The sequence below is a fragment of the Schistosoma haematobium genome, chromosome ZW, assembly GCF_000699445.3.
Source record: "Schistosoma haematobium chromosome ZW, whole genome shotgun sequence".
NCBI classification, from domain to species: Eukaryota; Metazoa; Platyhelminthes; class Trematoda; order Strigeidida; family Schistosomatidae; genus Schistosoma; species Schistosoma haematobium.
Window position 1 is genome coordinate 56,231,377 of NC_067195.1, and position 24,218 is coordinate 56,255,594.

General features: G+C 32.1%; 1 protein-coding gene across 1 annotated transcript in view; it reads right to left on the reverse strand.

Annotated features, from left to right (window-relative positions):
• Nucleotides 1-1,110: 1,110 nt before the first annotated feature.
• The window catches only part of MS3_00010431 (uncharacterized protein), a gene marked incomplete at both ends in the record, with an annotated part of 84,184 nt that continues 61,076 nt past the window's right edge, over nt 1,111-24,218 (reverse strand). The window contains 10 exons of the mRNA XM_051218796.1: nt 1,111-1,329; nt 2,465-2,574; nt 7,339-7,635; nt 12,523-12,844; nt 12,998-13,518; nt 15,942-16,053; nt 18,038-18,307; nt 20,314-20,416; nt 21,693-21,985; nt 23,419-23,657. Coding sequence (XP_051071933.1) covers nt 1,111-1,329; nt 2,465-2,574; nt 7,339-7,635; nt 12,523-12,844; nt 12,998-13,518; nt 15,942-16,053; nt 18,038-18,307; nt 20,314-20,416; nt 21,693-21,985; nt 23,419-23,657 — 2,486 coding nt within the window. The remainder of the gene's footprint in view (nt 1,330-2,464; nt 2,575-7,338; nt 7,636-12,522; nt 12,845-12,997; nt 13,519-15,941; nt 16,054-18,037; nt 18,308-20,313; nt 20,417-21,692; nt 21,986-23,418; nt 23,658-24,218) is intronic.

The window sequence follows — 24,218 nt, forward strand, 5'->3', positions numbered from 1 at the left end:
AAGTAACAACGTCATATCCTACAAAGCTAAAGATAATTTCAAACCCAACCAATTCTTACCCACTACTAAGTTTTTATAAAATCTATTTAGAAATGACATACAACTAACAAATGAAATTTAAATGACAGGAAAAGACATATATATATATATATATATATATATATATATATATATATATATATATATATATATATATAAGAATTCTAAAGGAGAAATATATAGTAGTATGTAAAACAGAAGATCATTGTGTATTTTGATTAGTTATGATAAATAAATAGTTGGAATATGAAAAAAATATTTTTTAAATTAATAAATCATCATGTTCCTCAAGTTGATTATGATTGTGTGTTTTTTTTAAAAAGTGACAAATGAGTTAATAAACTAAATAAGTAGTAAATAACTTAGGGAAAATCACAAACAGATCAATAATTTAATCTTTTGCACAGGTAAACAAAATACATTGTCTATATATATATATATGTATTGGGTAGGACATGTGAAAGGGTTAGTATGAGAATATCAATTAGGGAATAAGACAAAATAAAATGACTAGACTACAGACATGGATTATTGATAGAGATCTCTATTGAATAAGCAGTACATTATAAGTTTTCTTATCTTCTTATTATTCATTAATTATTTTTATACAAAATATGCAATATTTTATGTTAAAAAGTCAAGATTTTAACTTTATTAATGATAATTGTAAAAAAAAAAACAATATAAATGAGAAAATGAACTGTGGTTAGTATGCTATTCTATGTTGTATTTACATTTAGAAAAGAAAAGAAATGAAAATAGGCTGAAAATAAATCACCTAATGACAAGAGATTTTATTGAATAGTTATTGTATAATTAAAAAATAGTGGTTAAATCAATGAGGAAATATATAAATCAGACAAATAACTTTATGAATTGTAATATTCTTATATAATGTTTTAAACATTTCTATGCATACATGATGTATACAAACAACACAAGCACACATATATGTAAAAATTACATATACAAGCATACTAGATTACGTAGTCAATTTAAATGATACATCATAAGAAATGGTGGATTTGAAAGCAATGTAACAGGAAATAAATGGAAAAGAGAAGGATAGATTTAGGTAGACAGTTTAAGAAAAAGATTGTCATTTTGCTGACTATTACCATCGTTATCGCCATCTTCACCATCATCATTACGATTACTAATTAATGGTGTCATCATTAATGATGTTAGTGGTGATGATAAACCAGTAGGTTCTAGTTCTGGATTATCACTACTCATATGTTGAGGTCGTGGCATAGAAAAAAGTAAACGAGTTGCTTCACTTAGTGTTTTCTGTTGTGATTAAAAATAAAAAGATAAAAATGACATGATAATTATTTATAAGGTTTACATAATAAATTGTTCAAAAATAGACGATAATTAAGAACCTAAAAGTCTCTTGAAAAGCACGCATTTTAGACCCAAAAGATCTTTATGTTTCACCTTCTACCTGATTTTGTCTTGTACAATAAATGAAAACGATCCATTAAAAGAACTATCCACAAAACCTAATAAAGTAAAAATGAAGCTGCACTTATACATTTGAGGTTTAATATAAGTACATTCGTGCATAGAATGTTGAACGTATATCACATTCAAAAGCGTTTGTTCTGATATTATATGCCTGTAATTTTTACTATTGTGATATACAGACACAGAAATATTTGTAATGTTCAAAGTTAATTTACTCGTAATATAAATCAAAATGTTTGGATTTATCAGTCAGTGACCTATGGTTTTAAGTATGAATTAACTCAACCCAATAACCGAAAAGCGAATAGGCTTTAAGATATATCGCACATATCACAGCTATTTATATTTCCCTTTAATTCAGATTGCAGTAAGTGGAATGAGTTTTGAAAACGGGGTAATATTGACTTAGAGTTGAGCTCAACCACTAAACTAACGCTTGATACGCAAAAAGTGTATTCCATGTAGTAATCTTAAAAGCAAGTAGATATCATTGGTTGTAATTTTGATATGAAAATGTTTAGAAGAAAAATCAGTTAGCCATGACATTCCAGACATGTAGTTTAAAAATTTATAGGTGAATGATATGCACAGTGAACACTAAACTATTTTTCATAGCCTTCCATTAGATTGAAGTTTTCGAAAAGAGATTTTAATCATAACATATTTATCAAGAGCGAATGCATGAGAAACCAGTTCCCGTTATACTAGATTTGCACATGTTCATTAAAAACTATAGGACGAGCTAATGATCCTTGCTGATCAATAATAGATGTAATGAAATAAAATGTTCAAATCAATTGAAGTACTCCATAAATAATTGGTTAGAAATGTTAATGAATTAACTTTACAGGTTTTATACATTGACATATTGTAATTGAGATTATGCCTATCAGTTGTAATACCATTGTTTGAAACAGAAAAAAATTATAATACAAAAAGTATGATGTAATCTAACCTGAGCTGATTTTGTCCGTTGAAAACCAGTTGGTTTTTCACCATATTCACTAGAAGCCTGAATAAAACTATTTGATAATTGAGAACCAACATTTTGACTATTTGATAAACCTATTTGTTTAATGAATAATATGAAGTCGAATAAATAATCAGTAAAGACTTCTTTTTTTGTTGGAAAAAAACTATTATATCAAATTACTCAATAAATAACAAAAAGGGAAATAAAATTAAAATAGGATGTGACAGGGGAGAGGTGTGTATATATTTCCCACATTTATTTCAAGAATTATGAGCAACGTTGAAGAATAATGATGTATTCGTGGTTTCTTAAGCTTAGATAATACACTGAATGTTAATAACAATAATAATATTAATAATAATAATGATAACAATAATAACAATAATAATAATAAGTCTATCTTATTACATCCTTGTGATGTTTTTAATCATTTTCACTTAAACTATTCGTTATTATTACTTACTTAAGCCTGTTACTCCCAATGGAGCATAGGCCGCCGACCAGCATTCTCCAACCCACTCTGTCCTGGGCCTTCTTTTCTAGTTCCATCCAATTCTTGTTGATTTTTCTCATGTCTACTTCCATTTCCCGGCGTAATGTGTTCTTTGGTCTTCCTCTTTTCCTTTCGCCTTCGGGATTCCGTGTGAGGGCTTGTCTTGTGACGCAGTTGAGTGCTTTCCTCAATGTGTGTCCTATCCACTTCCAGCGCTTCTTCCTAATTTCTTCCTCCACTGGGATCTGGTTTGTTCTCTCCAACAGTAGATTGTTGCTAATAGTGTCCGGCCAACGGATCCGAAGTATTTTGCGTAGACAACTGTTAATAAACACCTGTATTCTCTGGATGATGGCTTTCGTAGTTCTCCAGGTTTCTGCCCCATACAGTAGAACTGTCTTGACATTTGTATTGAAAATCCTGACCTTGGTGTTGGTTGACAGTTGCTTTGAGTTCCAGATGTTCCTCGGTTGTAAATATGCTGCTCTTGCTTTGCCGATCCGCGCCTTCACATCTGCATCAGATCCACCCTGTTCATCAATGATGCTGCCCAAATACGTAAAAGTTTTCACACCTTTCAAATCTTCTCCGTCAATTGTGATTGGATTGGTGCATTCTGTGTTGTATCGGAGAATCCTGTTTTTCCCTTTATGTATATTGAGACCTACTGCTGCTGAGGTTGCTGCCACACTGTTCGTTTTCTCCTGCATTTGTTGTTGCATTTGGGATAGAAGGGCCAGATCGTCTGCGAAGTCTAGATCGTCCAACTGCATCCTAGATGTCCATTGTATCCCACGCTTCCCTTCAGACGTTGACGCCTTCATGATCCAGTCGATCACCAGGAGAAAAAGAAAGGGTGAGAGTAAGCAACCTTGCCTGACACCGGTCTTTACTTCGAACGACTTTGTCAACTGTCCTCCATGCACGATTTTGTAGTGTAATTCATCATAAGAACTCTGTATGATATTGACTATCTTCTGAGGTACGCCGTAGTGTCGAAGAAGCTTCCATAGTGTTTTCTGTCCACGCTGTCAAATGCTTTTTCGTAGTCAATGAAGTTGATGTAGAGTGATGAATTCCATTCAATTGATTGTTCCACAATGATCCGTAGAGTTGTGATTTGGTCTGTACACGATCTATCCTTGCGGAATCCTGCCTGTTGGTCACGAAGTTCGGCGTCTACGGAGTCCTTCATCCTGTTTAACAATATCCTGTTGAAGACTTTTCCCGGTATTGAGAGACGAGTGATGCCCCTGTAGTTATCACACTTGCCGAAATCGCCTTTCTTCGGTATTTTGATCAGAAGTCCTTCTTTCCAGTCTGTTGGTACTTGTTCCTCATCCCAAATCTCATTGAAGAGAATGTGGAGTATCCTTGCACTTGCCGCTAGGTCTGCTTTTAGTGCCTCTGCTGGGATGTTGCCTGGTCCTGCTGCTTGGCCACTCTTGATTTGTCTGATGGCCATGCTGATTTCTTCAATTGTTGGTGGGCCAACATCGATTGGGAGGTCCGTGATTGCTGCTTCGATGTTGGGTGGGTTCAGTGGAGCTGGTCGATTCAAGAGTTCTTTGAAGTGTTCTACCCACCTGTTTTGTTGCTCTTCAATGTTGGTGATTACCTCACCTTCCTTGCTTTTCACTGGTCGTTCTGGTTTGCGGAGATTTTCAGAGTTTCTTTGTCGTGTCATACAGTTGTCTCATGTTTCCTTCTCTTGCAGCCTTTTCCGCCGTCGTTGCTAAATCTTCCACATATTTACGTTTGTCGGTTCTGATGCTCCTCTTCACTTGTTCGTTTACTTCTGTGTATTCAGTTTGTGCCTTGGCTTTTTCTGCTCTTGTTCGACTGGTATTGATCGCTGCCTTCTTGTTCCTCCTTTCTTGAATCTTATCCAGTGTATCAACAGTGATCCATTCCTTGTGATGGTGCTTCTTGTGACCCAGGACCTCATGGCATGTTGAAGTGATTGCTTCTTTGATCCCCTTCCAGTTGCTCTCCATAGTATTATTATTACCTTCATTTTTTTAAAATTTACTCTTTACACTTCACATACTTCTCAAGTGGACAGTACATTTGATTTCATCTTATTATTCCTTTCCAACATCTTTCGGTTAGTAAACATATTTATTTGACAAATGATATGATGTAAACGTCTTATTTTTACAACGGACTAGTTTTATTTGTTATTTAACTATACATACGATTGTACAGCTTGAGTAAATAGGGTTGTCGAAAAGAAAAATCTTCACTGAATTGTCTTTGTTTCCTCATTATTAAATATACAATCAGAAGAATTGATAATAATTATTGACTAATGACATAGAAATTTATCCTGCCACAAATTCTGATTTATTTTGTTACAGTATCTTAAATAATTAACCAGAGTAAGATAAGGCTGCCTATTCTCCTACTTTCTCATACTTCTGGTGGTTCACTGGATCAGGAAGACTTCCACATCTCACAGGAAGCACGGAATAAAATGGACAGGTTGGATGCAACTATACGATTTGGACATCGCAGATGACCCAGCTTTCTTATCCCATACACACCAACAAATGCAGGTCAAGATAATATAGCAGCAGTTTCTGCATCAGTAGGCCTCACATACACAAAGGAAAAAGCAAGATTCTGAAATACAATGAGCGGAACAGAAATCCAAACACACTTGATGGAGAAGCCCCTGAAGATGTGGAATGTTTCGTGTAGCTGGTCAGCAGCATCATCGATCAACAAGGAGGATCTGATGGAAAAGTAAAGACGAGGATTGCCAAAGTAAGGACTGCATTCCTATAATTGAAGAACATATGGAACTCAAAACAACTTTCAACCAATATCCAAGTCACAACCTTCAATACGAACGTCAAGACAGTTCCAATGTACGGATCTGAAACGTGGAGAACTACTACAACCATCATCAAAAAAGCATTATTATTTATAAACAATTGTCCACGCAAGATACTCAATGTCCGTTGGTTGGATACCATCAGGAAAAGCCTACTGTGGGAGAGGATAGACCAGCTTCCATCTGAAGAGGAAATCAGGAAAAACGTTGGAGGTAGATAGAACATACGTTGCGGAAATCACCAGACTGTATCACAAAGCAAGTGCTAACTTAGAATCCTGAAGGGAAACGGAAAAGAGGAATGCCAAGAAATACCCTGAGTCGGGAATTGAAAACAGACATGAAAAGGATGAATAGCAGCTTGAAAGGATTGCTCAGTACAGAGTTGAATGCTGGTAAGCGGCCTATGCTCCTCCATAAGGCGTAACAGGCGTAAGTGATCTTAAGTTATTCCAGTGGATAGCCCACATTATGCTTTTTTAGTTTTGTTAGGGAGTGTTTTTGATTGAGATCATGAACCAATTGATGTTAGACCACCATTAAAAACCTGGAAGCAGTGGACGGTCGTTCCGTCCTATTGTGGACTCTTCAGCAGCGCGCATCCACGATCGCACTCGCGGGATTCGGACCCAGGGCCTTCAGTCTTGCGCGTGAACGCTTGACCTTTAGACCACTGAGTCGGCATGCAACGGTGGTAATGTCTAACTTCAATCGATCCGTAATCGCGCGCGGGGCTGAGGGTTCTGGGTTCGAGTCCAGAATGCAGTATCCTGGATGAGCACTGCTGGGGAGTCCAATACTAGGACAAGGTGGACGTCCAGTGCTTCTAAGTTTTCAGTGGTGGTCTAGCTTAGATCGTCTCATGAACTCGACTGTTAAAATTACTTCAACCGCTACAAATCCCCATTCTGATAGTTAATAATCTTTTAATGTAGTTATAATTTTAATGTAAATTAATGATAATTTCTAGATATAGGCAAGGTAAATTCTCTTCAAACACTAATCCTGCTTGATGAGATGAAGATATGGAGTAAATAACCGATATATGTAGACACATATAGACGAAAACATACTTTGCATAACAATTAACTTTATAATGTTTTATCTACATAAAACTAGAAGAAAAAACAAACTAGAAACTGCATTAAAATAATTTTGTACACAGAAAAAATCCGTAACATTTATAGGAATATTTATAACATTGACTATTACACCAGAGCAGCTCAAGCGCTCCTTAAAAGGTTTGATACATGTTTATATGCGTTATGTTAAGCGAACGGCTAGTAATATGGATAATATGTACAAATTAGGTTTTATGGTCAATTAATTAAAACGACAAATAAATTTTAAATTGAAGTTCAAAGACAAAATTAAGTTCGTTAAAAGGTATAAAGAGAAATAATTCTGATTTGTTATTGAATGCATGATTTTAAATCTAATTTTCATATGATATATGGTGGTTAGAATTAAAGAGCAAAATAGTTTCATTTTCAAATGCACATAATTAATATTTATTTAACTAACCTGTCGGAATATCAATACAAATTCCTTCTGATTCATTTTTTCTCATATCTCTACGACTATCTAAGCTGTCATTAAGATAATGTGAGCAAGGCAAATCAAGTGAATTTTTACGACTAAAATGTTCATCTGATGTAGACTCTATAAGAGATTTTAACCATTTTACAATAGGTTCCCATTTTTCTGGATAATTTGATAAGTATTTTAATACAGCAGTATTCTGAGTTGATAATTCAACAATGAATTTGGTATATTGATAAGCACGTCGAGGATCTCGATTATAGTCTGTATGAATTAAATCTATAGAAGAACGAAAAAAATTGATTTTTAAGAGAGTAAATTGTAAACATTTCACTTTGGATCTTAGAAAAACTAATTACACTTGTAAGCTAAGAGTTTTTGATCAATACAAAACAAAATCCTACAAATGATTCCTAGGATTAACTTTTATTACAACCAAATACATAACAAATAGATAAGTGGAAAAAGAGGTTAAAAATAGAATAACGTGTACAACATATATTAAGAATATTTAAATAAATATTTAGGGAATCATCGGTGTTTTTAGTATGATATAAAGAGGCATAAATATTAGGATAGATCAATTTATCTAATGAATGCTATATTTGAAAAAAACTGTCTATTAGTGACAGTTTACCAAGAAATAGGAAAATTCTGCAAAACAAAATAAATAATGAAATTAGGTAGAATTATTGAAGAGATAGGACAAAAATACATTCACTGTAAACGCAATCATTTTACGTGGCTTAAAGCTAAATTTTGTTCAAAAGTAAACAATAATAACTGGTTGGTCAGATTAAAGTAAGCGGAGCTGAAATCGAACCTGACATCTAATAGTCGAAAGGTGAGTATTTTAAAAATTGCATAGATAACCCAGAAGGATCGTCAAAGAGGGGTCGACATGTGGAAACAAGTATGTCAACACTGAATTCGAAACATAGGACTTCGTAACGTCGACAACATGAAAAGTACTAAACGGGATATTCCATGTCGCACAATTAAAGAATGAAAAAAAGTCCTTTTTTATGTGCCATAACCAGACGTTAATCAATGCATCATTTCTAATGGATATCTATTTAATTGACAGGTTATTCCCATTACGAGGAAATACTACTAGTCATTAGTGACTAATAATCATAGATTACATATAGTTTGCCATTTCTGTCATCTGTAAATGGATGTATTTAACAACAAATGTTACAGTTATGCAAAAAAAACGTTAGTGTAAATAAATCTTATGATTTATATATGAACGATTTTGTGGCGATAATTTTCACTGAATACCAGTCTAATAACAAGGATATCGCAATCCGTTTAAAAATTGAGGATACCCGGTACGAGCGTGTATGGAGTTGTGCGTGTTTAATGCTGAAGTGTCTCATATTTAAGGAATGCATCTATTCAGTGACTTTGATTTTTAATGGTTACTTAGTAGATATTATTCCATGAGTGGAATTAAATCCAAATAATATTCATTTTTCAGTTATTTTCTGTTATAAACCCAAGATATGGGTTTTTGGTAAAATAATTTCCTATCAAAACACATGTCCTCCCCATATTTCACCATACAATCCATTCAGGTGTAATCACATGGTATTTTATTATTCCAATAACAGTGCAACTTAAAATTGTTAAAATTTTTTAAAAAAAATGTTTTAAACTAGGCTATACACTGTAGTATATATCTTGTATCATTGATAACTAAACTACTTATAATTCAATAATAATTGACAATCAAATCAAACTATGCACATTCTCAATGATCACTACGACGAATGAACCAAACTAGCATTCACTGAAAGGTATTCATAGTTGTCAGAGAATTAAACAAGTAAATAGAATGAACATATAAACGGAATAGGCTATATATATGCATATATATACCGTATTCTATTTTTATATAACCACATTAAAAAATTCTTTGGTATTTTCTCGTTGGTTTTTAAATCCAAAAATGATATAATATGTATTTTGAAAGGACAAAAACATTTTTTTTCCAAAGAAGAAAGTTAGTGGACGAAAAAGAAACAAGAACAAAGAAACCGAAATAAATTATAGAGACTAACGCCTACTCTGAAAAATAATAACTAGTTAGCTAGAATGGAGACAGGTTAGACAAAAATTTACATTATAGCTAAATCAAATTACTAACCATATATTGGGAACTGTAAACTTTCCAGAAGTGATTTAGAATTATGTAACTTATTATTGCTTGAGGTCGTAAGTAACATGGGTCATGTATGATAACAGGTAGCATATTACATTCAATCTTTATAACTATTTAGTTCTTAAATCATAACATTACTTCATACTTTTTCGCATTGATAAATTACATTATCGAACTGTACTCAGTGTTTTCAGAGTTTTACTTTCAATTAGGACTATTGTACCGAACGTAAACAAAAGTAGAAACAACTAAATGTATTTTAATGCAACATTATAGAATATCATGGTCAAATCTGAGAACCATATAGTAAATACTTCATTTTCAAATTATTCATCAATTGTCTCAGACTTTGTTGTTCCTTCGTTTCCATACCAATCCATCTCTGTTCTCGTTCTTTTCTCTTCAATTGTTTCAACCTTCTGCTGTTATTCATCCCACTTTCGGTTGATGATCCATACTAATTATATCAGTAGCACACACAGTACACTATTATTTTAACTATATAGATTTGTTCATTTTCCTAATATTCTATTACTATGATGAGAAGGATATGTATCAATTCAAAGTGATATTAGATTCGGGTTAGATTATGTGTTATATATTACTGTCAATTGATTGACACCAAAATTCATGTCCTGATTATTTTTTTTTTAAAAAAAATACAAACTCTAAACTGTGTACCATGAAAAAAATTGACTGAATTTTATAGAAAAATAATAATTTTATCATAAGCATAAGCATTTAAATCACTAACACTTTATTTCATCATTTACATGATCCACATAAATTTGATCATAAATTGTTTCAATGAAATTTAGAACTATTGAATATAAGTATGATTAAATATGATATTTAAAAAAAAAAAATTGACTAGACAAAAGTTGAAAATAAATCTAGAGGCTTCATTCATTTGATACGATGATAGGATAAACAGAAAAAGACTCTGATACCCTGGATTCAATTATGTTGCAATAAACAGATAGTTTCACTGATTGTACAATTAAAAGACATTGATTTATCCCGCTGTTTTATAAAAATAGTCACACAACATTCGATGTATTATTAACATATAGGTGCTTAAAATCAAGTTCACAATGAATAAATTAGAAAAAACTAGGTATTGAGTAAGTAATATTCATTATTAAAACTTTATACTTTCCAATAAGTTGAAAAACGAGAAAAAAGTTTTTACTGACATTAAGTTATTTCCATATTTTTATGAATATAAGCCTGTGGAACGAACATTCTCGTTAAGTTACTCTGGCTACCAATCATACATCATGTATATTAACAACAGTCTGATAAAGCTTGAAATTTTACTAAACATGAATTAAAAGCAACGATGGATATCTATCAAAGCTTACTACGTTTAATACGTTTATATTCATTTAGAATCGATTTACAGTACAATAGAAACTTTATCATAATGTTTCCAAAACGAAGATGAGTGAAGAAAGGGATAATAGTTCAGAAAATAGAACCGAATATCAAACTTGCTGTAGCATTATGAAAAAAAACACAAAGTGTTAGTCAAAAATATTACATATTTTGATGACAAAAACATATATTTTATCACTAAATGGAGACATAAAGCTCTTTTAAAACTTGGAAAATGACATAACATTGTAATGACTAAAGTGGATAAAAGAGATGTAACAGTGATTATGCACAGAGTTGATTATGATATGAAGGACTTGAACACTTATTCAATGTACCACATTTACTTAGTGAACAAAAGAAATCCGCTGAAATCAAACGGATGAAACTCAATAAAAACAGATATCTTCAAGAACCGGAAATTCAAAATAAGGAGCTACTTTTGGTTTAGACTAACACCAAAATCTTATATATCCCCAAGATACTACGGTCAAACGGAGATACACAAACCTTCCATTCCGCTAAGACCGGTGGTGGAATTGACTAATTCATCAACATACAATCTCTCCAAAAACACACACAACAAATAATTACGGGTTCATTTGACCTAAGATTTATAAAGGCAAACTACTGATTTGACGAAAGTGAAACTATGGTAAGACATTCACTTGGTATTGGTTTACTTGAATCTTCCCACTGATGTTTAAGACAGAAATTGATCAGTCCCGACGAGTCCCAAACAGGACGAAACGCACGTCCTGGGTTCCACTGCTAGCCACTATCCATCTTTGCTTATGATAAGACATGTTATTAACTAATTATATACAAGCATTCCTACTATCAAAAGTATTGATATCATTTTGTAGTGTAAGAGTCAGATAAGACTCTCTGAAAAAGATTCCCAATGAGTAAAAATCGGACAACATTTTCTGGAAATCAACCAAGAAATTCGACAGAGCTTCAAAAATTTGGAAGTTCTTTAGCCATAGATCTAGACATTACAATATTAGGCCACAAAATTGACTTTGATAATACTGAAATCATTTAGAAAGACTTTTAAGATCACAAAGAATATCTTATAACAAAAATGATTTACATAAAATGGAATTCGCGTTGTTTGAATAAAAATGAGGGGTGGAGAAAAACTTTTGCCTGATTTCAACACCACACTTCTGCAAACTAGCACTGTCAACACAAACGTGACAATAAAAATTCTTCATACAAACATGGTTTTTTTACAATCCAAACTACTATCAAATGTAACAATCTACATCTATCTGTTATTATCAATTTATTTACTCAACATCACAGAATTAGTTTATCCAGAAGAACTCTGATTGAGTTATCAAACCTGTGCTAAGATTCTCATAAATTCTAGTTTACCGTTACTTTGATAAAATTGTCAATACTTGAACAGCGAAATATCAATAAAAACTATTTTTAGTTTTTTTTTTTTTGTCACTCGTTAGAAAACACAAACTTCTAATAATAATGAATACTGTCAACATCTTATTATTCTAATGAATCGAATACTGAAAAGTCTGTAGAAGTTAGAAAACGTAAAGAAAACTAACATGTTACTAAGAAATCTGTGAATGAAATAACTGATTTTTAACACTTACCCAAAAGGCCAAGAACTTCAGGAGGTCCGTATTTATTGATATTCTGATTAACATCATCATTACCTATATTCTCGGATTGAATTATATCATTTTTCATTTCTGCTTCATTCCATGCCCATAATTGTCGATTTCCGTTAGGACGTGGTGCCCAAATCCATTTATTATCATTTTTATTTAGATGAATTTTCTGATCAACTAATCCATCAATAACTGCTATAATTCTAGCTGGTTGAATACAATCAGTAAGACGTAAAAGTTCACTGAGCAAATCAAAATACTGTCTTAGTTCACATTGTGGTCGACTGTGAATACGATCAAGTAACTTGAAAAATAAAATAATAACAATAGTTATAAAACACAACATAAATTACATACAAGAACATATAATAATTACCTTATAATTTATTAATACAAAATCGTCTTCTTAAAAATGTAGAACAAATGAATTTTAGCAAAATATTTTTTTGTCACTTACATATATAATAAAACATTGAGATGTATCCCATGAACTTGCTGATATATGTAACATTAATTCACGAATACGTTGTCTAAGTGATATTGGCTCATTTCCTATAACAATGGATAATTCATTTGGATTAACTCTTGTTGAACTTAACGAACCACCAGTTAAATTGACTGTAGTCAAATTATTACAAGTAGTAAAATTTGGATTACCTTGTTCATCAAGACTAAATGAAGTTAAATTTGGTATAATAGGATTTTCTATATATGCTTTTAAAACAATTTCACACAATCTATATAATCCTACTAGTTGAGTAGAATAATAATTGACTTTATTAGATATTGTATTTGTTGTTGTATTATCTGTTTTAATATTTGAAATAACTGGTTTGATAACAGGATTTAATAATAAGGGTGGAGTAGATAGACCAAGCCAAAGTGTTGTTTCTTTTTGTGGTCGAAGTAATAAACGACTTTGTGATGTTTGACGGTATACTAATGGTGCACGTGTTGTACTACTACTGTCATGAGGATCTAAAATATACGAAAATAATAACAATAATAGTAATAATAATAATAATCGTTAAAGTTCATAACATATTATACTAAAGAAATAAATTCTAAAATCAAATTAACAGGACGAATAGTACGAAAGTTGAAGCTGTTTTTCGAAATATTATTATCATTAGTATCGCTTATGTTCCTGTTGTATAAATAACCAAGTAACTGAATTAGTATGTCTACATATTCCGTTTATCATCAACTCTCGTTTGACTCATCACCTATTACTGAACTGCTTATTATTAATATTTCATTGCTAATCGATCATTCCAAGCTTGCCCTGTTAATAGCCGCCGGTGGTTTTATTATGTATAATTGGGGTTTTTATTTCATGGTATGATGTGGTCCAGTATGTTTGTAATCAAGCCCATGTATGCTTCAAATATAATAGTACCAGAAGCTGGCTAGCGACTGCTATCTGGACTCAAAGTGAGAGATCGAGAAAAGTGTATGGATAGAGAACTAACAGGAACATAGCTTACATTGGCTCAAGGACAACTGGGCGGGTCAGAAGTGTAACTAGTCAAGTCTAGGAAGCAAGGGTATTAACGAAATAGTAAATGGGAGATTAAAAAAAATTAAGATCAAAATTCCGATATAAAATTTCTCGGCAACAAAAATGCTAACTCATTTAGATTTTATCAACAATAACACTATATGATGGTCCAATAAAATAATAATTCTGAGGTCATTTTCATTTGAAACTGATATTACAAATTCGAGAAAACCTTATTAGCTAAGTAGTGGCGGACAGATTCATGTCTTTATAGGTTCAAAATCCTTTGAGGAGGACGAAAATTGAAGATGGTGGAGAACATTTATCGCTCAGGTGGATGACTTTGGTGGAGTTTTGGCTAATCAAGATCGAGGCCGACAGGACAAGTTGTGAGTCCTCTGTGGAGAAACTAGAACATTTCACTTCTACCTGAAGTTTGTGCTGATGATGTCGTTCAGAAGAACGATGAAAACTCCATGACCAAACCATGCAGCTTAGAGGACAAAACTCCACCAAGAACGATAATTATAAGTTTCTATTGTAATCCAATGATCGACATTTCATATTTCAATCAAATTACATTGATAAATTGAATAAGATTGTTGATCAAATAAATCTAATTAATAACCGGAGCTAAATTAAGGTAATGTAGGAAGGAAAGTAATCATTACATAACTGATAATTTATCAAACTTTTGACGAATGGTTGTGTAAAATGACATGACATGGCATATAGTCAAATTGGAGAAAGTATCAAACAACTTGCTCATATGTATACGAAAAGAATAAATTTAAGCTGTACAGTTTCAGACTATAGAAGATGTGCGTATTAGTCTGGAGACGTCCAGCCATTAAAATAGTTTAAATAGGTTCATTTGAAGTTTATTGTTAACAAGTTTTACTCAAATGGTTATTGCCCATGTAATTCTACGGATTCGAACTCTGAACAATTTTTGCGATTGCTTTAAACAACATACACTATTAAAAAGAATAACTGCTTTTTGGTTTATGGTTCGACTAAACTTGGTACTCCACGACAGAACTGTTCTCCCTGTTAACTATACTCTCACTTAGACTAACAAAAAATCATTAGTTCCGTTAAAATTGGATGTCATTTGCTACGCGGAAGTTGAATTATTGACTACAACAAAAAACTGGTTAGAACAATTATATTGTCACCTCGAAATGAACACTGGAGTTCGTAAACCAACAGTCGTAGTTTTCTTGTATTTAACGTCTTATGAATGATTGGCTAACGATTCAGCATCAAAGCTTGTTTTTTAAAAGCAGGTTTGTTAGTTTGAGCATTTAGTTTGTGAATAAATTTAAATTAAAAACGTGTTAACAAATGACTGGAAAGAATATTCTCCGTTCAGTAATTTATATATGTATAGGTTTGCAGTAATCGAAAATGAAAATTTTTCTAGTAAAGTATGTCTACTCTAGAGTTCCATACTAATAACCTTATTATTTTTCTGAACCTTATAAACTGAAGGGAGAGACTATGTGTAGTCTACCTAGCATGTATAAAAACTGAGAATGAATACCCACAAATAACAATCAACAATAGTCATATCATGCCACAAATAGAATAAAAATATAATGGTTCTTCTTGGTGTTATGTTTATGTATAACAATCGGAAAGGCTTAAAATATGAATGACAATACTAATTTTTTGATCCTCAAAAATATTTAACTGATAGAAATGAGAAATGAAGATAATTCGTTAACATTTTTTTGGCGACATATTTACAGGAAAAACGTATGAAGAAAAATATAGCACACTGAAAGAGAAGAAAACAATGTTTTCAAAACCATGGAAGGTAATTTTTTCTTTGCTTACAGACGAAAATATGTGAACAAAGTAATTAATAAGAATGTGCATGTAAAAAAACGCGTACCTGAAAATCTATATGCATCAAACGATGTTTGAAGTAGTAAAATAGTAAGAAGGTGATATAGATTACCCATCTCTCTATGCTGGATCGGACTCCATACACGTAACTGGTGCGACTAAATCAAAAGTATAAAATTTAGAATATGCAGCAAATCAGTAGTATGGTTGATGGCTAGAATAAAATAAACATTTTATTTGTTCTTAAGATAAAAAAAGACGAGTAATCAAAGATATATCATTATTATTGCCAAGCCATTTCAATTCACTTACCAGGTACAGGTCAATGTGTTTAACTTCGAGTAATAACGGGGTTTAAATCTATAAATTAGAGGATGAAGGTCGAACGACTTAATCATTCAGACACTGCTCCAGTGGGAAATGATAAGCATTATTATTCTAACTATTACCACTAGCCAACCAGTTGTTTGAAAATAAAGTAACGTGTAAACAGAAATGATAAAAATGATAATCATCGTAATTCAGTTATTCAGATGGAATATAATATCTATTAATCACTACATGTTATTGTAAATTGTAAAAACCATATAACTAAATAAACTTGTTAGATGGTCATAAATTTATTTGGATTATTTAAAAAAGCATTACGAAACCAAAATAACAAGTAAAATATCGGTTAATTAAGAATATCCCGTTTCAAAATAAGGTGAAAAAGTGAATTACTGACTCTAGTGATTTTAAGGTTATTGTCAACACGAGTTGAAATAGAGCATTGATTTACCGAAAATTAAGGAGTACGAAATAGCTGTCTCATACTGATGTGTGGCTTCGCATTATTCATATATATAACACGAGAACGATCCTAGGAAATTCAGGCCTCGCAGTGAACACGATACTATTGGATTATTGAGTTATAGTTCAATGGTCAGGATTTGCCAATTTTAATCCAATCTAGAGAATATGCAATGATATAAACGAGTAATTAATTACATAACTTCTGACATGGTTGACTTCCTAACAAAGAGGGAAAATTTACCCCAGTACATTTTTAGTTTACAGCAATTTCACAGGGTAGTTTCGGTTCGTGTCTAGAGTGATTTTGAAAATATTTCTTTTACGAACAAATTTTTTAGATTAACATACATTCAACGCGTGGGGAATACAAAAGGTGACAGGTGAATTAACACAGTAAATATGCAACTTTTAAAAAATTCACCGATTGTAAAGGAAAACAAAAAGCTATTATTATCATATAAGAAATATTAAGCTTCTTTTAAACGGAAAACATTCAGAACAAAGCTTGTATGATTAAGTTTAATATATTAAAATATAGTTAGTGATTAAAGGTTGGGAGAAAGTATGGGAATGTGTTGTGTCGAATACTGTTTGTTACATTAGACTACATATGGTTTGGTGTTTGGGTGAATATAAAGGTAACCATAGTGGTGTCAAAACAAGAGTAGTTAAAAATACACAAGACTATCAAGACGGAAAACATAACTAACAGACACGACAGTAAAAGATGGTGAAGGCAATTCTACGCTTGCTTAAACTTTCATGGTATTGCTATAAATTCTGAGGAAAATCAGTAATTATTTCTTAATAATTGAATACACTACTTACAAATCGATATCAATATGTTTTTCAAGTATTTTAGTCAAATAAACTAAATGGAACTAACTTATGTAGTGAAATTATTTTGGAAAATTATATTCTCTTATATAGTTGTCAATTTCAAAAGAGTGAAACAGCTGAAGAATAGGCAGTCAAACATTCTCTGGCCAGTACAGAGCCCATTTAAACAATAAATCCACTCTTTAAAGATTCACTACAATTCGTCAAAGTTTGCTTTACTCAGAAAAACCAAAACTTACACAGTCATCGGAATCAGTCAGTCTTAAGTAACAAAGATCCTGGTACATATGTAGATTGGTTATATTTGCCATACTATTCAATCGAGAAAGTAACTTCAATATAGAACTAAGTGACTCATAATCAGTAGATACTTTTAAGTACCATGTTCATTGGAACTTTAACTGATAACAATAACTGCCTACACAGTAATCTGTCAGTAGTATAACCCGTTGTATTGGACAGAATAATAGAAAAAATAATATTCTTTCTTCATTAATTAAAACCTACCCAATTTGGTGCATCTTCAGTAAAAGATGTACAACAAGCAGGCTGTTGATTAGAGTCAGATGAATTGACATTATTTGGTTCAATGAAAAAGTTTAATATTCGTTTGGTTGCTCGTAAATTAGATAAGTGTACCGTGGCATGCGGACACATTTCTGCATAACCACGAAGTAAACCGAATAATGCACCAGCTTCTGTTAAATGTTCAGCTATTTGACCATTATCGAATAAACCAAGTAGATTGTTAATCAATCCAGTTAATGTACCATCAAGCTATAAAGGAAAAAATATACACCAAGGAAAAGAAACAAGTAATTTTCTGTCAATCAGTACTAAGTAATATGAAACCTGGACCAAATGTAAATTTGGTAGTGTAATGAGAGTTTACGTGTTGTCTCAAATTTTCTCACTTTACACAGATACAAACCAAATATTTTAATAATTATCAATGAAATCATTGTTAAAAAATACACCAGACAAGTAGTAATTATAATGGTTTATTTGACATCGAATATGTATACAATAAAATCGACAAATACATCAAATTGAATCAAACTTTCACTGTTCCATGTAAAAAACAATAATTATTAAAATCAACTACTTGAACAAGTTCCAGTAAGGAAACCTTGTTTTCAGACAGAAAACGTACCAGATCAAGTCAATAAAGTTAGATTTTCTAGGAAAATCTATGAATTAACTTCCAATTAATATTTGATAAAAGCATAAATTCAAGTCTAAGAAGATAAACACGTTAAATAATTTATTTAATGAATGTGTTGTGTGAAGTGAATCACTAACATACGTCAAAGTTGTTCCGATGGTTTAGTAACTGTAAAAAACCATGATTAATGATACTGAGGGGGGGGTGACCGCGGAGATCAAGGGACAACTTCTTGAGATCAATGAAACAAAGTTTTTTGCATGAATTATTTGTAATGGTAAAGCCATACTTTTCTAAAATTATCACAGTTCCCGAAAATCTATCAAATAAGGGTATGCTACATATACTGCTGACATTTCGTGAACTGTTATTTTGTCTGTGAGAATGAAATATTGGTGGAAATTGTAGTTATTTGCGAGAAAAATCGAACCGCAGGCACTTCACTGCACAACTATCAATGTGAATCCGCCCTTCGGTTTACTGTTACCCAAAAAATCTGCCTGATCTTTTAGGACCTCAGAGGACAAAATTTTCATCCTCTATAACTCGATTTGGCCATCATGATTAACAACTACGAATACCATATCAAGTTAACCGTTATGATAAGCAAAGTGCACTTTAATGTTTGACTTCATATGTTGGTCATGTTAGCAGTGGTTATAAAGAAACTACAAACTTTTTAAGACCAAGAGCGGCATCGATTCCTCAAAGTAACAAACCAACACACAAAACCGTCCAGATCTGAATGAAATTCATAAGGTAATTTACGAACCAGTGGTCGACTATGTAATGTTGTAACAATAATGCTAAGGTTTCATTAGGATAAGGAAATGATTGTCTTTCTACAGATTTAACTAGATGATGATTTAAATTACTCTATTTGTAAGTGTTCATGTTTATTGTATTTCCATTTTGATTGTTGTGTTATTTTCAAGTTTAACCATTCACAGCAACGTTGATCTAATTATATTTATTTGTTCATTTAAGGTACATATAATATAAATAAATTAGACAACGTGAGTATATTTGAACGGAGGTGAGATAAAGCGGTGAATATAAGAGGTGGCCACAAATGGCGTATGATATTTTTCGCTCAATTTTCTTACTACATCCGGGACTTCATGTCTTCTATCTTTTACAAAGATACTTTCTAAAGTCAAAGTCCATTACTATCACATTCCTCAATGCTGATAGTCAAGTTGTATAGAGAAAGAATACCAAAACTCTGTAAGGACTTTCATAGTGACATAAAAATGAATAATAATATTCACAGCCAATGAATATTAAAAGGTTGTCAGATTGACAAGACGATTTCAGGGAATGACCGATCAATAATTATTTTACTGAAAATAGGTCACTCATGCTTGACTCTAATTTACCACATGACAGGAAAACAAAATATGTTCGAACTGGGAAATTAAAAATAAACCAATCTCTTGAAAGGGGAAAGCAACATGTCACCTGCTAAATTTGTTTTCATAATGAGCGCTTCAAATTTTTGGGACTATAGACCGTGATATTTATCGAAAAATAGTATTACAGTACACTTATAAACTTCGTTAAATCCAACGCCAGAGATCAAATCTTGTACATACATCAACACATTAGCAAATCTTACAATGTTTGTTTCTTTAAAACCATAGAATCCTTGTAACACAGCGAGAATCATATTTGCAGTTTGTTGACGTGCTACTGGATCGGGATCCAAAAGCATTGAAACCCTGTAAACATTACATAAAAAGAAAATGATTTGCACCACGTAAACTTTCATATAACGAGCAATGGCTTCAAATAGCCCCAAAAAAAATGTTGTAACAAGTGTTTGAAACGTAGGATTAATTATCATTGCATATTTTGGACTAATATATTTTGGTAACATGAAAATCATTTGTCTACTCCTGCATTGTGTTTCAGAGTGATTATTCAGTATGCTTTATGTATCTTAAGTTAATGATATCCATTATATGTGAAAAAGTGCTATAGTTAGTGCTATGTTATCGACTTATTGATTCAATATTCATACTTTCTTTGAATGGGATGGAGTAGTACTTTTTCTATGTTCTTAATTGCTTCTAATGCTCCAGTTCAAAGTATAAATTATTTTACTTACAATCGACTGATCACTGGATAGGGACTAATGTGATGTCCGTCAAGTCCTTCTTAGAGCTGATAGAATTTTACCGATCAATTTCGAATCTGGCCAATAGTCTAAGTGGCTCGACAACGCGGGGACTGTGTTGAGATGTACGGTGGTGGTCGAAAGTAATCGACAGGAAACCCTGTCTCCATTCACAAGCATCATAAGCAAAGATGGATATTGCCTAGTAGTGGAATTCAGGACGCACGTTTCGTCTTATTTGAGACTCGGCAGATGAGTGTACATATGCACGTATGCCAATAATAGACTGATCAATTGCAGTCGTAAACATCCATGTGAAGATTCAAGTAAACAATACCAAGTGAATTTTAACTTCACCCCATTGCACAATCTAGTGAATATCAGGACTCAGTAGCCAAGTGGAAAACATGATGGTATTTAGAGCGGACAGTACTGGGTTCGATTCCCAGAATGAATATCAACTCTGAGATGCAGGTACATCCAGCTGACGTGTCCCAAATAGGGTGAAGCATCCGTCCTGGATTCCACTGCTAGTCACTACCCATCTTTGCTTAGATATTGCAGTGTGTTTTAATTCGAATTTCATTTGTGCTACGTAGAAAAGTATTGTTGTATAAATCTGTCTAACTTTCCTGTAATGTGACATAAAATATGTAATAGAAGACTTCTTATTCTTGAAAGTAACAAAAAAGAGGAGAATTTGAGCTAATGATACATCATAACTATTTTTGAGTTAAACAAATTCACTCACCTGTGAAACGTTTTTAAGGAGAAAAAAAACATAAAGACCTTAAATACACAAATATATACATACAATTCTATTTACTACGTACATCTAAAGCACCAATGAAACAAATTATTCTTTAAAGGTAACTTACAAACATGGTTGACTTGGACTGATATACAGAAAATGCATCAAACAACGTGTTGCACTAGGATGTGTTGTAGCTAAACGAGTTAATAAGTTAAGTAAATCAGAATTTAATTTTGTTATCAGTTCTGTCACATCGCTTGTACATAAACTATTTAATGATGATTCATTTGATTTTAATGCCATATTGAGTTTAACACGAGAATGAAGGCATAGAAAAGTATTAAATAAGAAATGCGATAGTAATTTTGTACCAAGTACACCACGTTCAGGTTCTTGACGTAAACTGCTGACATCAACCTGTAGATGGAAAAAAACCAGACATACAATATTTAGTTAACTAGGATTATGTAACAAGTGACATTCTCTTAATGGAATCATAGACAAAATAATGTAGTCAATAGTAATTAACTTAGAGATTTCCATAAGTTTATTGACTATCAACAACGTGAATTTCTAGCAACATTCTGTTGATCAGTGTAGGGTTTGAGTAAATTAATGAGATTTTGTAAAGCATAATTAACTTTAGTATATACTAAGAAACTTAATAATAAGATTATTTCACTGATTATGAAACTGTTGGGGACGATAAATCCCCTAAACTCGTGTTTTTTTTATTTTATCTTATCGATTAAATGTTTAAATATTTGTATGGGGGTCGATTAAATGTTTGAATGGCAGTCAATTGATGAACTTATCGATTAAATGTTAAATAACGGTCAATTGATGAACTTATTGACTAATGTTTAAAAATTTTCCATGACAATATCGATTGTAAATATTTGTATAAATACGCTTGATTTGTGTGTTTGACCTGACTTGGTATCTGCTGTTTGCCTGTAGAATACACTTTCTACGCCTCACCCAGACTTCTTGATCGAGTTAGCTGAGTCGGGGACAACGAACCAGAATAGCTATCGAGTCTCTGAATCATTGATCCTTCGTTCCGTTCGAGTAGACGAATCAGTAGTGGCATTCACGTTTAACGAATCATAACAGAGACTGTGGTGTAGACTATGAAATATGGTGTAAACCACTATGGTGTTTTGAATTTCAAAACAGATAAATCAAAGCTATTACAGAAATATTTCGAACTTAGGCCTTGCGCATATAAGAATTTTTGCTGATACCGAATTTTATGGACACTCTTAAGTAACATTTTAGATATTCGGAGAGCCAGTAAAATAAATGAATAATTTATCAGAGATAAATAAAAAATTAAAAGTACATATGTTTTACATGATTAATAAACTTATTAAAGTTTGTAATAGGTTAGCCAGTTTCAAAATCAAAGTAGGTGCGATACAAAAACTCATAAATATGACTTCAGTTCATTTTAGTTTAAGACCGTTTCTAAGTTCAAAGACAGTTCCATCCAAACCAAACATTATTAGTGCGTAGATGCTATAAGGTCGAGGAATTAATGCCTAAAGATGATTCGATGGTTATCATCTTATTGTTCTCCAATATCCTTATAAATGATAGCCCCTCGAAGAAATTTTTGCAATGGTTAAGTCACAGTTCAAGACGAACCTTGAAACATTTAGTTTTTTGCTTCGATGAATAATTGACTATTGAGTGAAATAATTCTAATATATTTAGATTACGGAGTTTCTTTTCACAAAATCAAGTTTTCTAATTGCTCGAGAACTCTAAACATAAGCGGTAGATTTAATTCTGCTAAAGTATACAAAAATTGAATCTCAGCAATCTAAATAAAGAGAAAAACTTACCAATATACCTTCACATAGTTCTCGTACAAATTCAAAATATTCATGAGAGTAAATGTTTTGATCACGTAAAAATGTCATATTTTCTGTCCATATTTGTTGAGCAATCCGTGTAGGCATTGAAATGGATTTCATGATATTAGGAATACTAGTAGTTTTAGTTCCTGTAGTGGTTGTTGTCACGTTAGTAGTCACCACTGAGCTTTGTTCATTTAGGTTAGTTGATGAGTTACGAACTACTCCTGAATGATTAGTATTAGTTAATTGTGAATTAGATTTTAATAACATGCGGAAAAAATATAGAGATTATTCATTTATGTGTAACTATTCACTCAATGATTTAGACTACACTCAAAAGAAGAAAAACAATCAAGATTTTTGCCATACGAGTGTGTGGAAAAATAAAAATGATTATCATAAAAATTTATTCGCTTAGTAATACTACTCCAGTATTTGGCTACATTTACACAATTTTTATTTCTGCGAAATATGATATTCTAGGAGCTACCAATGTAAAAGTAAATTATATTATTATCAATATGTATATACATGTGATATACACGTTTATAGAATTATAAGTAATTGTATTAAGGTTATCATCATAACAATGAATGGAAATCTTGAAAACTATTCAAAAGAAACCTTAAAGTGTTCGATGAGTTAAAAACGAGGTGCCAAATTCATTAAGGTGTCCAGAGTCCCTATGTGCCTGCAGTAGATTGAACGAGAGATGAATTTCGGATGTAATATAGAAAGGTAGCTAACTTGAAATGGATATTACTTTCTTACTACTTAAGTACGCA